This window comes from Chlorocebus sabaeus, chromosome X, assembly GCF_047675955.1.
Source record: "Chlorocebus sabaeus isolate Y175 chromosome X, mChlSab1.0.hap1, whole genome shotgun sequence".
Taxonomy (NCBI): Eukaryota; Metazoa; Chordata; class Mammalia; order Primates; family Cercopithecidae; genus Chlorocebus; species Chlorocebus sabaeus.
Genome location: NC_132933.1, coordinates 4281805 through 4295429, shown reverse-complemented (window position 1 = coordinate 4295429; position 13625 = coordinate 4281805). Strand labels below are relative to the sequence as shown.

Genomic DNA, 13625 nt, shown 5'->3' with positions numbered 1-13625 from the left:
GCCAGAAATACGGTCTATTTGATAATATTCTTTGGTATATGTTGATCTTTTTCATGGCTTAGAATGGCTTAGCTGTTTTTGGTGCTCTGAAATTTCACTGTGATGTTTCTAGGTGTGGTTTTATTTTAATTTATCCGGATTGGGTCACATTTTCCATTCTGGAAAATTTAAAATTGTCTCCTTACTGCTCATCTCCCCTTGCTATTATGCCTATCTGGAACCTCTCTTAGATATATACTGTGCCTTCCCATTTTGTCCTTCATATCTCATAACCTCTTGTTTCATATTTTCCAACCCATTTTCTCCTACTGTATGGCAAGTTTCCTCATAGCTCTGTTCCATTTATTAATTTCCTTATCTGATGTTTCTAATATATTGTTCAACCCATCTTTTAAAAATTAATTTCATTGAATATATCTATTTATATAACTTCTAATTCATCTTTCTCCACAGCTATTTGAAGTTCTTGGGGGTTTCATACTGTTGGGGGGTATGTGTGTCCCTTAGTTTGGGGATTGATAGATTATTTCCTTACGTATTTTCTAATTTTGAATAGTGAGCTCATCTTCAACAGTGCCTTATCTGTGGAAATTCTGTGGAATCTGTCTTTAGAAAGTATCTCTCCAGAAGGGGTTTATCTTTGCCTTTTCTGGAACCCCAAGGTTGATTCAGTATGGTGGTGTCTTTTCTCCTGCACCCAGAGAACACGCTGAGACAGACGAGCTTCCTGTTTTCCTCTTTTGTTGGTGGGAGGAAATTTTTTTTTTTTTTTTTCAATGTAATGTTAGCCTCTGGAAGTCCTGGCTACATGTAGGGAGAGGTGGTGAGTTTTAATTCCACTTCCTTGTTTGGGTTATTTTTTATCCATTTTTTTTTTCAATGTAATGTTAGCCTCTGGGAGTTCTGGCTATACATAGAGAGAGATGGTGAGCTTTAGTTTCACTTCCCTGTTCAGGTTATTTTTTATCTAGGAGAGCATTAACACCAAGCATGGATTCATATTTCGTGCTTAGTACCTTTCCAGTGTTTGACTCCCCAAGCTTTCCCTTACTTAGAGAGCATTTAAAGGATGTTTGCTATATTTTGATCACTTTTTTGTAACACATATGTATTGGGATGCCATTGACATCTACCTTGAGGCTTTGGCCTTGAGGTGATGTGTGAGTCTAATTGTACAGCTCAAAGCAGAGGACTTCAGTGATTTCAAGGTCATTGTTTTATACACCAAGGATTTCTGTGAACAACAATAATGCAGATTTTTCTCTTTTGTGGCATGTACATGCTTGGCATGAAGCTTTCAAACTGCATCTGTCTTCATTTCCTTAAATTTTCTCAAAGTTAATGAAAGTTAAATGAATTTAAGGGTATGGAACTAAAACTACAAATACTTGTTTTTAGTTTTTGTTTTTGTTTTTTGATTAAGTGGTGTAACCACAGAATGTTTTTGTAACTTTTACAAATAGATTCATTTGTAATGTTATCAAAAATATTCATTGGGGATTACACAATAAAGCAAGTCTTCAACATCTACATAACATATGAGAGTGTTATTGGTACTTAATGAAAGCCTATCTTTAAAAGAAGTAGGCATTCCTTGAGGGAAAAGTGTTATGAAATTGAGAATTTTGATTATCCTTATTGCTTTACTGTGATTCACCACTAAAACTGATTTCTTAGTAAAATATTGCTTCACTTTGATTTCAGGAGTCTTCCTTACATCACTGAATAATGAATGAGGATGAGAGAGAGAAAGAGAAGAGGTATGCATTCATAACTGACTGACATTTCTGTCAAAGCCCTCTCCCTCGTGCTCTGTTCCCATTTCACATCTGGCAAAATGCTATTTCCTCAGGGAAGCCTAATTCACTCAGAGAAATGTCATTTCTCCAGTGTTGTTTTTTTTTTTTTTTCCATAACTCTCAGCCCCAACTCTATTATAATACTTAGCACATTGCCTATTTACCTGACAGCCCTCTTCCTCAAACTGTGTCCTCCATGCCTTGCATAGTGCCTGCCCAGAGCTGACTCTAATGGTTGTCAAATGACTGACAAGTATACAGTCCCTGATATTTTTAGAAGACTGTTTTTGAGACTTGGCTTGCCTACAGCTTAAATTCATTTGTGTTTGAGAAGATAAATTAATTTATTTTTCCAGATCAAACTTCTAAAATAAATTCAAGTACACTGATCAGAAAGATTTTGTCAAAAGTTTGCAGTATGATCTGTGGTTTTTAAAAGTAAAAAATAAAAAATCAATTAGCATTTTATGGTTCAGTCTCCTCTCTGAGAAGAGCATTGGCTTTGAGAGAGCCTCTTGTGTGATTATAGGCCACTTAGAAAGAATTTAATTTTATCAGAAACACTCTTGCTAAAAGATGTGATAATATATGGTGGAACAAAGACCCACCGTTAAATTCAAATTAATTTGGACTTATTTTATATAATTCTTAGGTCACTGTGCCAGGTACTGTGTGGGGCTTTGTTCTGGAAGAGACAAGGAGACAGATATGGTCCCTACCCTCAAGGGCCCCACAGCAAAGGGAGATGAAGTTGGCTTTCATTTCCTTATTTTAATAATGATTATTATTGTTGCTCTATGGGTAATCAAAGGACTGGATTTTTGCTCAAATATTGACACTAACTTCTCCCTTTCTCTCTTCTTACCTTCTATTGTTCCATCATCTGATTTCCCCACCCTACCCTTGCCATTAGTAACCCTGATTGGTTTTATTTTTCTCAATTAGGGATGAATCTGATGAATTCGAAAAGGCAAAGAAGGCCGAATTAAATGCCGTCTTGATAAGACTCCGCAAAATACTGCAAACTCATGGCTATCCTCTAAAAGGAGACAAATCGGAAACATCACAGAGCACCACTGTCCTTTCACAAAAGGACAAAGGTTTGATTTGTTCAGCCTCCACCATCATTATAGGTTTTCGATTAGCCACATTGAAAATGAGCGGGGGGTGGGACAACTTGGTCTCTCACTTTACCTCAGACATTCGCTGGGAAGAATTAATGATTAGAGGAACTCTTGAAGTACCTTCTAATACACAGATAGTTTGTTTCTTTGCATTCACAAGTTTGTATATGGTTGACACTTAAAATGTGATTGAGATTCATGCAAAAGTGGGCCAAGGAAATGAAAATTAATAGAAGCATATGTGGGAAATAATGCAAATTTCTGTATCTTAAGCACTTAAAGGTATGTGGTAAATGTTGCTGAGGGAAACATGGCCCCGAGCCTGTAAAATATTACCTACAATATTTTAAGGTTTAACTCAGTAGGTTTAACTCAAAGCATCTGAGTAAGTCATGCCCATAAATATGTAATTATACTGTAATAATCTCTTACCTTAAAATAATTTTTGACTTCATGATACCTCCAGGTATTGCCCTATTTCTGTGTTCTCCTTCACAGAAAAACTTACTGAAATGATTTTATGGGTCCTGTCTCCACTGGCTCACATCCCATTCTTTCTTCAACCCACTTCACTGAGGCTTTAGCTTCTACCATTCAACTATAACTACTTTTGTCAGGAATACCAGTGACCTTCACATTGCTGAATTATTTGGTTTAACTGTCCTCATCTTTCTTGACTTTTCCAAAACATTGTACGTGTGACCTCTCCCTCCTTTTTGAAACACTTTTCCCTCAGGTTCAGGGACAGCACAGTCACTAAGTTTCTTTCCTGGTTCATTGGCGTATTAGTCCACTTTCACACTGCTGCTAAAGACATACCCAAGCCTGTGCAATTTACAAAAGAAAAAGGTTTAATTGGACTTACAATTCCACATGGCTGGGGAAGCCTCACAATCATGACGGAAGGGGAAAGGCACATGTTACATTGCAGCAGGCAAGAGAGAGAATGAGAGCCAAGCGAAATGGGTTTCCTGTTATGAAACCATCAGCTCTCGTGAGATTTTTTCACTACCACGAGAACAATATGGGAGAAAGTGCACCAATGACTCAATTATCTCCCACCAGGTCCCTCCCACAAACATGTGGGAATTATGGGAGTACAATTCAAGATGATATTTTGGCAGGGACACAGAACGAAACCATATGAATTGGCCACTCTTTATCTGTGTTTTTTTACTTCTTCCTCCCCTTTCAACTTCTAAACATGGGTGTACCCATGGCTCAGTCCTTGGACTTTTTTCTCTTTTTTCTCTTTTATATTTACACAGTACTCATTTTCCAGGTTACCTTATCTATTCCCTTGATTTGAAGTATTATGTAGATATCAGTGACCTCCACTTTTAAAATCTATCTCCAGCCCTGAGCTCCTTCCCTGAGAATCATACTTATTATACAATTAGCAAAAGAGTTTTCTACATGATGTCCTCAATTGCATATTAAATAGAAGGGTTAACATGGCCATAAAGGAACTCTTGATACCCCTACACTGCATTGCCTGTCTCATCCCCACCTCCAGTTCTCTTCATATCAGTAACTGGCAACCACCAGTCGTTCTGCCAGGCGCACAAGCAAAAAGTTTAGAAGTCATTCTTATTTCCTCCACTTCATTCATCATCCTATCCAATTCCTCTGCAATATTTTTTTGGCTTCTACCTACACAGTATGTTTCATATCTATACATTTCTCACCATTTGCGTAGCCTTGATGTACCACCCAAATCCAGGCCACCATCATCTCTTACTTTTTTTCTTTTTCTTTTTTAAATTGATCAATAAAAATTGTGTGTATTTATGGTATAGAACATGGTATTTTGATATATGTATACACTGTGGAATGGCTAAATCCAGCTAATTGATATATACATTACCTCACTTACTTACCTTTCTCCAATGAGACCACATCAAATCTACTCTCTTAGCAATTCTCAAGTGTACAATATATTGTTATTTACTGTAGTCACCATGATGTGTAATAGAACTTGAACTTATTCTAACTGAAATTTTGTATCCTTTGTCCAACATCTCCCCATTCCCTCATCTCTTACTTTTGATGAAGGTTCATAGCTAGATTCTGCCTCTATCTTTGCTACCCACTTCATTCTGTTTGCAACAAACAGCCATAGGGATCTTGTAAAAATCTACCATGTCACTTTCCTGCTTAAAAGCACTTCATGGGCTGGGCACGCTGGCTCACACCTGTCATCTCGGCACTTTGGGAGGCCGAGGTGGGTGGATCACCTGAACTCCTGAGTTCAGGAGTTCAAGACCAGCCTGGCCAACATGGTGAAACCCCATCTCTACTAAAAATACAAAAAATTAACTGAGTGTGATGGCAGGTACCTGTATTCCCCGCTACTCGAGAGGCTGAGGCAGGAGAATAGCTTGAACCCGGGAGGCGGAGGTTGCAGTGAGCTGAGATCGCGCCACTACACTGCAGCCTGGGAAACAGAGCAAGACTCTATCTCAAAATAATAATAATTAAAAGCATTTCATGTTTTACTCAGCATAAAATACAAACTTCTTACCATATACCCTACATGATCTGGCCCTTCCTATCTCTCAGGCTTTCCTACTGCTTTACCCCCTGGTCATCCCACTGTGGCCACTCTGGGATCCTTTTGTCTCTTCAAATAGGCAAAATGATTTCCTGCTTCATGTTGCACTTACTGCTTCATCTCCCTGAGATGATTTGGTCCCATATCTTCACACAGTTGCTTTCTTGTCTATCAAATCTTAGCTCAGATGTTACCTTCCTAGTACCTTCCTAGTAGGGTACTTTTTCTTGATCACCCGATCTTACCAATTATTGTACTTGCAGATACCTGAAACTGTCTGTTCTGTTGTCTATGTGTTGATTATTTGTCTACGCTGCCCCATCAGTCTGTAAGACACAAAAGAACAGTCACTTTATTTTTCTTGTTTATGCTATATCCTGAACCTGTAAAGCAGAATATGACCCATAGCAGAAGCTCTGTAAACATTTGTTAAATAAATGAATAAAAGAGGTTCAGTTTAACAAGTATTAAATCCCTGCCATGACTTAAGTACCATGTTAGACATTGGGGATATGGTGAAGAATTGGATATGATGCACACCTTACAGAATAAACAAAAACAAGTTCATGGGTAATAGTAAAGTAGAAAAGTCCTTTATGATTTATTTATAAAATACAGTGGTTATCCTTTCTTGACAGTATATGAACTCCCCTATCTTTTTTATTTCTTTGAATGAAGTGTAGGAGGTGAAAGTTATTAGATGGAACGGGAAGGCAATGGAGAAATTTCTTCAGAAATTGACTGTGGAAGAGTATCATGGGTTGTTTCTTGAGTTTGAAGAGCTATGCTAGAATTGAGTTTCCAAGCTGGGACAGTGGTCAGGATCACTGATCTTGAGGCATTTATGCAGTTGGCACGGTTTACTTTTCATGTTACTCCTATTTCACACCCAGTTACACACCCTATTTTCATTCCCTCATCAGTGAGGGCTCTAAAGCTCTCCTTATGCATGGCCTCCCTCTTACCCAACTCTACTTCTAGGAACGAGTCAGAGACTCATGCCTGTCAAGAAAGCAATAGCCACTGTAAACATTATCCTTGTCATACGATTTTATATTTTTAATAGAGATCAAAGTTGTATGCTATGGGTCTCATTTTTCTGTGAGGAGAAGGAACTAATGTTTATTGACATGAAGTATTAATATCACTTGAGATTAGAGGGCTGTGTTAGTGAAGTCCCTTTGCTAGTGAAGTTAGTGGAGTAGGGTGGAGTTGGGGAGGTAGAGAGGGGCACATGTTGACAGCAAAGACAGGAGCAGAAACACACTTTTTATTGAGGAAACCAGAAAACCCTGAAGAATGTGATAGGACGGATGGGGGAGAGGACAGTACCAGTAGCTTGGAAGAGATGAAAGATAAACCTTGAAGATATTCTAGTTAAGGGACCTTGTGTAAAGCTTAAATAGAAGAAACTAAAGAGTGGAATTTCATAATTTAGTCAGGACTAGGGGAGGACTTTGGGGGTCTGGACCTACTTAGAGCCCCTTGACTTACCTGGCGGATTATGGATACTGGGTTTTGGTAGAACTCAAGAGGAAAAAAATAACTAGAAGTTGAAAAATCATAAAAGTGTTGAACAGGTCATAATGTGTGTGGTAGAAATTGAGTTGGATGATCTTCAAAGTCTTTTTCAATTCCAAACACTTCTGTGTTTGTGATCATTTATATACAATTAGTTAGCCAACATCAGATCCTTCATTAGCACTCAGCATTTTCTCATGAGTCTTTTCTATAAATTAAGTATAACTTTGAAAAATCTAATACCCATAGCTAATCATTTTAATGTGACACTGTTCTGTACTTTCTTCCTTTTTCTAAAAAGGCAAAGTCAATCCAAAAAGCTCTCAAAAGAAATTACATTGGATTCCATCTTTTCGTACCTATGATGACTTCAACCAAATGATGCTAAAGGTAAGAGGGCTTTTGTTCTTTGATTACTTCATATGTTGAATACATATAATAGAAGACAAAGAATAGTGTTTGTCAAAGTGTGATTAGGAGATAATATGCATTAGAATCAACCAGGGAGCTTGATAACTTAAATCGTCTGGATCAGAATCTCAAACCTGTTAGGGCCAGGAGTTTGCATTTCTCTCAAGCTCCCCGGATGCTTCCTATGCCAAATGAGTTTTGAGAAACACTGATTTTGAGTGACAACAAACACAAACAAATCTTTGCATAGGTTAGTGGCAAGTTAAGTGGTTATCTGGTAGACTCTTTCAACATAGATGGTTATACTCTAATGAATTAGCCTTCAAGTAGTTGTTCCCCACTCAAGAATGTAAGGTGTTTATAGTTTCTATCTCCAAGAGAACTGGTTAGTTTCACAAGCCACAAACTGCACTCCAAAGGACCATATTCCTTTGAGTTGGACAGATAAGGATACAGATTTTGCCTTTGTCACTTACTTGCTGTGTGTCTTGACTGAATTACCATCTCTGAGCCTTGATTTCTTTCTCTTTAAAATGAGTAAAAATGATCTTTATCTCATTGAGATGATGTGAGAATAAAATAATGTGAACATGTGTAAAATATATAGTACACTGTTTGGCAATATTGGACACCCAGAAATTATCAGTCTGGTCCTTTTTCTCTTTCAGTACTGGCTGATCACCCAGCACTATGACCATTAGTGGTCATAATGGTGTCTGAGAAAGGCATTGTGTGAGTGAATCTTTTCAAACCCATCCCAATGTTAGAGGCAAAATTCTACTGACTGTGAATGAGTGGAACCATATTTTAATATTCTACTTCATTTTTCTTCCTTTTAAGCAACAGACTCTCACTTTTTTTTTTTTTTTTTTTTGACACAGAGTCTCACTCTGTCATCCAGGTTGGAGTGCAGTTGTATGATTGTGGCTCACTGCAGCCTCAGCCTTCTGGGCCCAAGCAATCCTCCCACCTCAGCCCCCAAAGTAGCTGGGACCAGAGGTGCACACTACCATGCTCAGCTAATTATATTTTATAACTCTTTATAGAGACAAGGTCTCACTTCACCCAGGCTGGTCTCCTGAGCTCCTGGGCTCAAGCGATTCACCTTGGCCTCCGAAAGTGCTGGGATTACAGGCATGAGCCACTGCACACGACCCTCTCTCAATTTTATTAAAGGTTTTGTTTTAGGGATCCTATACACAAATATTTGCTAAATAGAGGACTTAAAATGTGTTATGTGAAATCCTGTTACCAATTTTATGAAACCAGATGCTTGTTTGAAATATTTTAGAAGCTAGACAAGGTATAACTACACCCTAGAGGGATAATTATGTTCACAACTACAGAATATATGGCATTCAACTGGAAGGATCAGAATATCTTGGGTAATTCCCTCCTTTCCACTTTATTCCCCTCCATTAGGCTTTAATAACTTCCCTAGAAAAGTCTGTTCTTTATTCATGAAGTTTTTTCTTGAAATAAACAAGCTCAGTCTGACTAATCAGGGCTGACTTCAGCCAGAGAGATGGAAACATCAGGAAATCTGAGAAGAGCTCTTTCTCTTCACTTTCTAGTTTCATTACAGCTTTGGCCATTCTTTTGAAGCATGAAAGAAAGCAGAGTTTGGAGGGCAAGAGAGCAAGGTGCCTTTGTTTCTTATGGCTTGTATTTCAGAGCAATGACTTAGCTTTGGATGTTTCCTTCCTGTTTGCCATACTGTTGGTCAAACGTAAGAGCCTCCTGACATCTGTGTAACAACCTACACAGTGCTCTCATGTAGAGTAGCCGCTCTCATGTAGAGTAGCCTATACAGTGCTCTCATGTAGAGCATCCTCTTATGAGGATGCTCATAGGCATCCTCATAAGAAACCTATGAGTAAGTTAATAATGATGTTGATCCTTTTTACTGTAGGAAAGAGGAGACCAAACTGGGAGAGCTTGCACCTTGTACCTTGTGCTACTCCAAGACCTGTTGAGTAGCACAGCTAAGTAGCACACCATGTTTCCTCACTTACACTCCAGCCCATGGGGGTCCAGACTAACTCAGAGCAAACCATCTCAGTAGAGAATGTGGTAATCAAAATGCCAAAAGCAAGCAGACATACAAAAAATGAGTAGAGGAGCAAAACACCTTACCAGATCCGCCTAGACTCTTTTCTGAACCTATGTGTTTGGAAGGTCACTTCAGGCATCTGGCAGTTTTGGACGTTATCTTTTGACGTCTAATAGGAAATAGCAAGCACCCAATTTTAAAAACTTTTACTTAAAATTTTATCTTACAAAAATGTATATAACATATATTGACAGTTAAAAAATAGTACAGGTAACACTGAGGTTAAGAAATAGAGCATTACCAGATCCTTTGAAATCCCCTTTGTCATGATCTTCTTCTTCCACACCACTTCTTTCCTACCATTTCCTGAGTTCTGTATCAATATTCCTTTGCCTTGCTTTGTATTTTTAGGACAAGTGTATGCATCTGTAAGTGATATGTTGTTTTCTTTTGCATGACTTTCACCTTTATATAAATTGAATTATATTGTATGTATTCTTCTCTGACTTGATATTTTTGCTCAACCTTTTTCAATTCATCCATGACACTGCATGTAACTCTAGTGCATTCATTTTTACTTCTGTATTCTTGTTAGAACATACTGTACAATTAACCATTTTACTGTTGATGGGCACTAGAAATCGGTTTTAGCTCATGCTCCATAGGAAGTAGAGGCAGAAACAAAACTTACATGCTAAGGTTTTAGTGGGATATACATTCTCAGGATAGCGAGGGTGAGGGGGAAAGAAAAGTAAGGCAGGGAAGAAGGGAACTGAAATTTAGGATAGTTTATTACCAAGCTGGATACAGCTTCACAAGAACACACAGTGGGTTGTTCAGTCACTCTTAAACTATGTAAAAGGCACCACACCTTAGAATAGTCTGTATAGGGGAGGAAGGGAAAATACTGTATCTACCAGTTCCTTTCTATCTCCTGTCATTTTCTATCTCCTGTCATTAGTCAAAAGTCACCTGGCTTTTTTGGAAACCCACTGGGGTACCCAGATCCGATGCCCCAAGGTGGATGAAGTTACTGCTTTCATGAATCCAGTCACTTTGGATGGATACTGAAAACCCCTACTGCTGGCGGAGTTAGGAGACTAGGCTGGGACTGCAAAAGGAAAGCTAAAATCCCTGGCTTGATTGAGGGTGGGATGGGGTATGAATCGGAGGCGCATAAACTGGGTCTTGCAGAGCTGTAGGTTTTTGTTATTGAGAGCAGTTTTGGTTTGAACATTTTTGTTCGTATATCCTTTTCCATATAAGCAAGAGTGTTTCTAGGTGTATATCTAGGAGTGAGATTGCTGGAGGGTAGGGTGGAGTGGTAGGGTAGCTCCCCTTTACATGAAAATGACAATGCTTTTCAAGTGGCTGTGTTTCACTGTGTATTTTACTGTTCATTTATATTCTTAGTAGTAGTGGATGAAAGTTCTTATTGCTCCACATCCTTGCTAAAAATTTATTGTCTAATTTTTAAACTTTTGTCGATTGGGAATGGAATGGTGTCTTGTTTCATTACAAATGACAATGAGTGTCTTTTCACAAATTTTGAGGCCATTTGTGTTTCCTCTTCTATGAGATGCTTGTTTCTAACCTTTGCTCAGTTTCTTATGGTATTGTTGTTCTTTCTAATTATTCATATGTTGGAGATTTTAAACAGATTCTGGAAATGAATCACTTGCAAGTTATGTGTTGCAAAATTCTTGTTCTAGTTTGAAACTTGCCTTTTCACTATTTAAGGTGACTTTTGACAAACAGAAATTATTAATTTTAAAGTAATCAAATTTACCAAGGAGTGTTTACTTTCTTGTTTAAAAAATCCTTAACCTACCACAAGGTAATAAATATATTCTCTTATATTTTATTTTAAAAGCTTTAACGTTTTATCTGTTATATTTAATGTGTTCATACTTTTTGAGTTCTTTTTTGTGTATGCTATGAAGGAGAAACATCATAAAGATAAGAGAATATTTTAAAGTAGTGATTTCGCTGTTTAATGATGATGTGATTGGTTATATTTTTTACTTCTTCCCAAGTCACTTTTTGTAATTTATATTTTTCTAAGACTTGCTTTCAAATTTGTTGGCATAAAGTTGTTCATAATGAAGCTTCTGTAATGATATCCACTTTTCACTCCTAATATTGTTTGTGTTTTTTGCCCCATGATTTGTCTTACTGGAGGTTTGTCAATTTTAATGTTCTTTTCGAAGAATTGACTTTTAACTTTGTTGATTCTCTCCATTGTGTCATTATTTTTTATTTTATTAATTTCTGCTATTTTTATTATTTACTTTTTTCTACTTTTTTGGGTTCGTTTTTTGTTCTCTAACAATGTTAGATTATTTAATTCATTGATTTCTAACCAATTTTCTTTTCTAATATATACACTTAGGCAAAGATTCCCAAATGTTGTTTTAGCTGCATTTCACAAGTCTTGATAAATGGTGTTTAAAAAATTATTATATCATGAATACTTTCTAATCTCCATTATAACTTATTATTTGGCCTGTTTTTTTATTATTGTAAAATGTATATAACATGAATTTATCATTTAATCACTTTTAAATATAGAGTTCAGTGGCATTAAGTACATTCACATTATTGTGCAACCATCACCACCATCCATTTCCAGCTTTTAAAAGCTTGCGTAATTGAAACACAATAACTCCCCATTCTCACTTTCTCCCAGTTCCTGGTAACCACCATTCTACTTTGTGCATCTATCTATTTGGCTGTCCTAGGAACTTCATATAAATGGAATCATACAGTAGTGTCCTTTTGTGACTTGTTTCACTTAATATAATATCTTCATGTTTCATCTATGTTGTAGTATGTGGCAAAATTCTCTTTCCTTTTAAGGCTGAATAATATTTCGTTGTTTGTTATACATTTTGGTTATACATTCATCTGTTAGACACTTAGATTGTTTACTCCTTTTGGCCATTATGAATAATGCTTCTGTGAGCATAGGTGTACACATATCTGTTTGAGTTCCTGCTTTCAGGTTTTTTTTTTTTTTTATACACCCAGAAGTAGAAATGCTGAATCACATGATAGTTCTATGTTTAGTTATTTGAGAGACTGCCACAGAGTTCTCTATAGCAGCTTTGTCATTTTACACTACCCTCAATAGTGCATAGGGGTTTCAATTTCTTCATATCTTGTCCCAAAACTATTTGTTTTGTTTTAATCATAGCCCATCCTAATGGGTTTGAGGATTTCGTGACTTTATCCAAATGTAGAATCCTGTTTGCAATTACTTGGGCTTCCTGAATCTTAAGATTGGTGTATTTTATTACTTCTGGATAATTTTCAACCTGTATCTCATTGAGTATTTCCTCTTCTCTGCTATATTATCTCCTTCTGGAACACTGATCAGACATATGTTGGACTTTCTCATTCTCTTCTCCATGAAATGAATTTATCTTATTTTTTCATTTGTATGTCTCCTTGTGTTACATTCTGAGTCATTTTCTCAGCTCTTTCCAGCTCAACAATTTTATTTCTGGCTGTGTTGTAACATCCTATTTAACCTATACATTAAGTTTCTAATTTTGATGACAATATCATCTATAGACATTTTGTTTGATTATGTTTTATATCTCACGAGTCAGTTTTGAGTCTCTTGTTTCTTCATATTTTTAGTGCCCTTTGTTATTTATTTAAGCCTATTAAGCATACTTGTTTTGTATTCTGTATCTGATAATTCCAATATCTGTTATTTTTTAAATATGATTCTTTATTTTATTATGTCTGTGGCCTCTTGTTCATAATGCTTCATCTCTTCCTGTGTTTTATTTTTATTATAAGCTCATATTATTTGTAACTTTATCTGCATGAGTTCTTTGAACTCTCATTTTAAAATAATTGTCTAGATGTGATTTTGATTTACTTTTATTAGACATATGGGGTCAGGATCACTTTAAACTAGATATTAGACTTTGGTCGTTGAGAGGCACACAGGTAGTATATGAATTCTAGCTCCAAGTTTGTGTAAAGGTGGGCTTCTGCTTAGTGCCTCCTAAAGTTGACTATTTTCTCTTTTCCTACTCTTCCCAGGACTGAGGCTGAGGGAGGCATGCACATTCCCTGTCTCCTTTCACTGGATAAGATTTTTCTGTTTCACCTGTTGAAGGTGTCACCCTTTTGGAGACCTGGCTTTA

General features: G+C 36.9%; 1 protein-coding gene across 1 annotated transcript in view; it reads left to right on the top strand.

The window, feature by feature from the left end:
* Positions 1-1732: 1732 nt before the first annotated feature.
* Positions 1733-13625, top strand: part of PASD1 (PAS domain containing repressor 1) — a 64678-nt gene continuing 52785 nt past the window's right edge. The window contains exons 1-2 of the mRNA XM_037989290.2: positions 1733-1760; positions 7300-7388. Of these exons, the coding sequence (XP_037845218.2) occupies positions 1733-1760; positions 7300-7388 (117 nt within the window). The remainder of the gene's footprint in view (positions 1761-7299; positions 7389-13625) is intronic.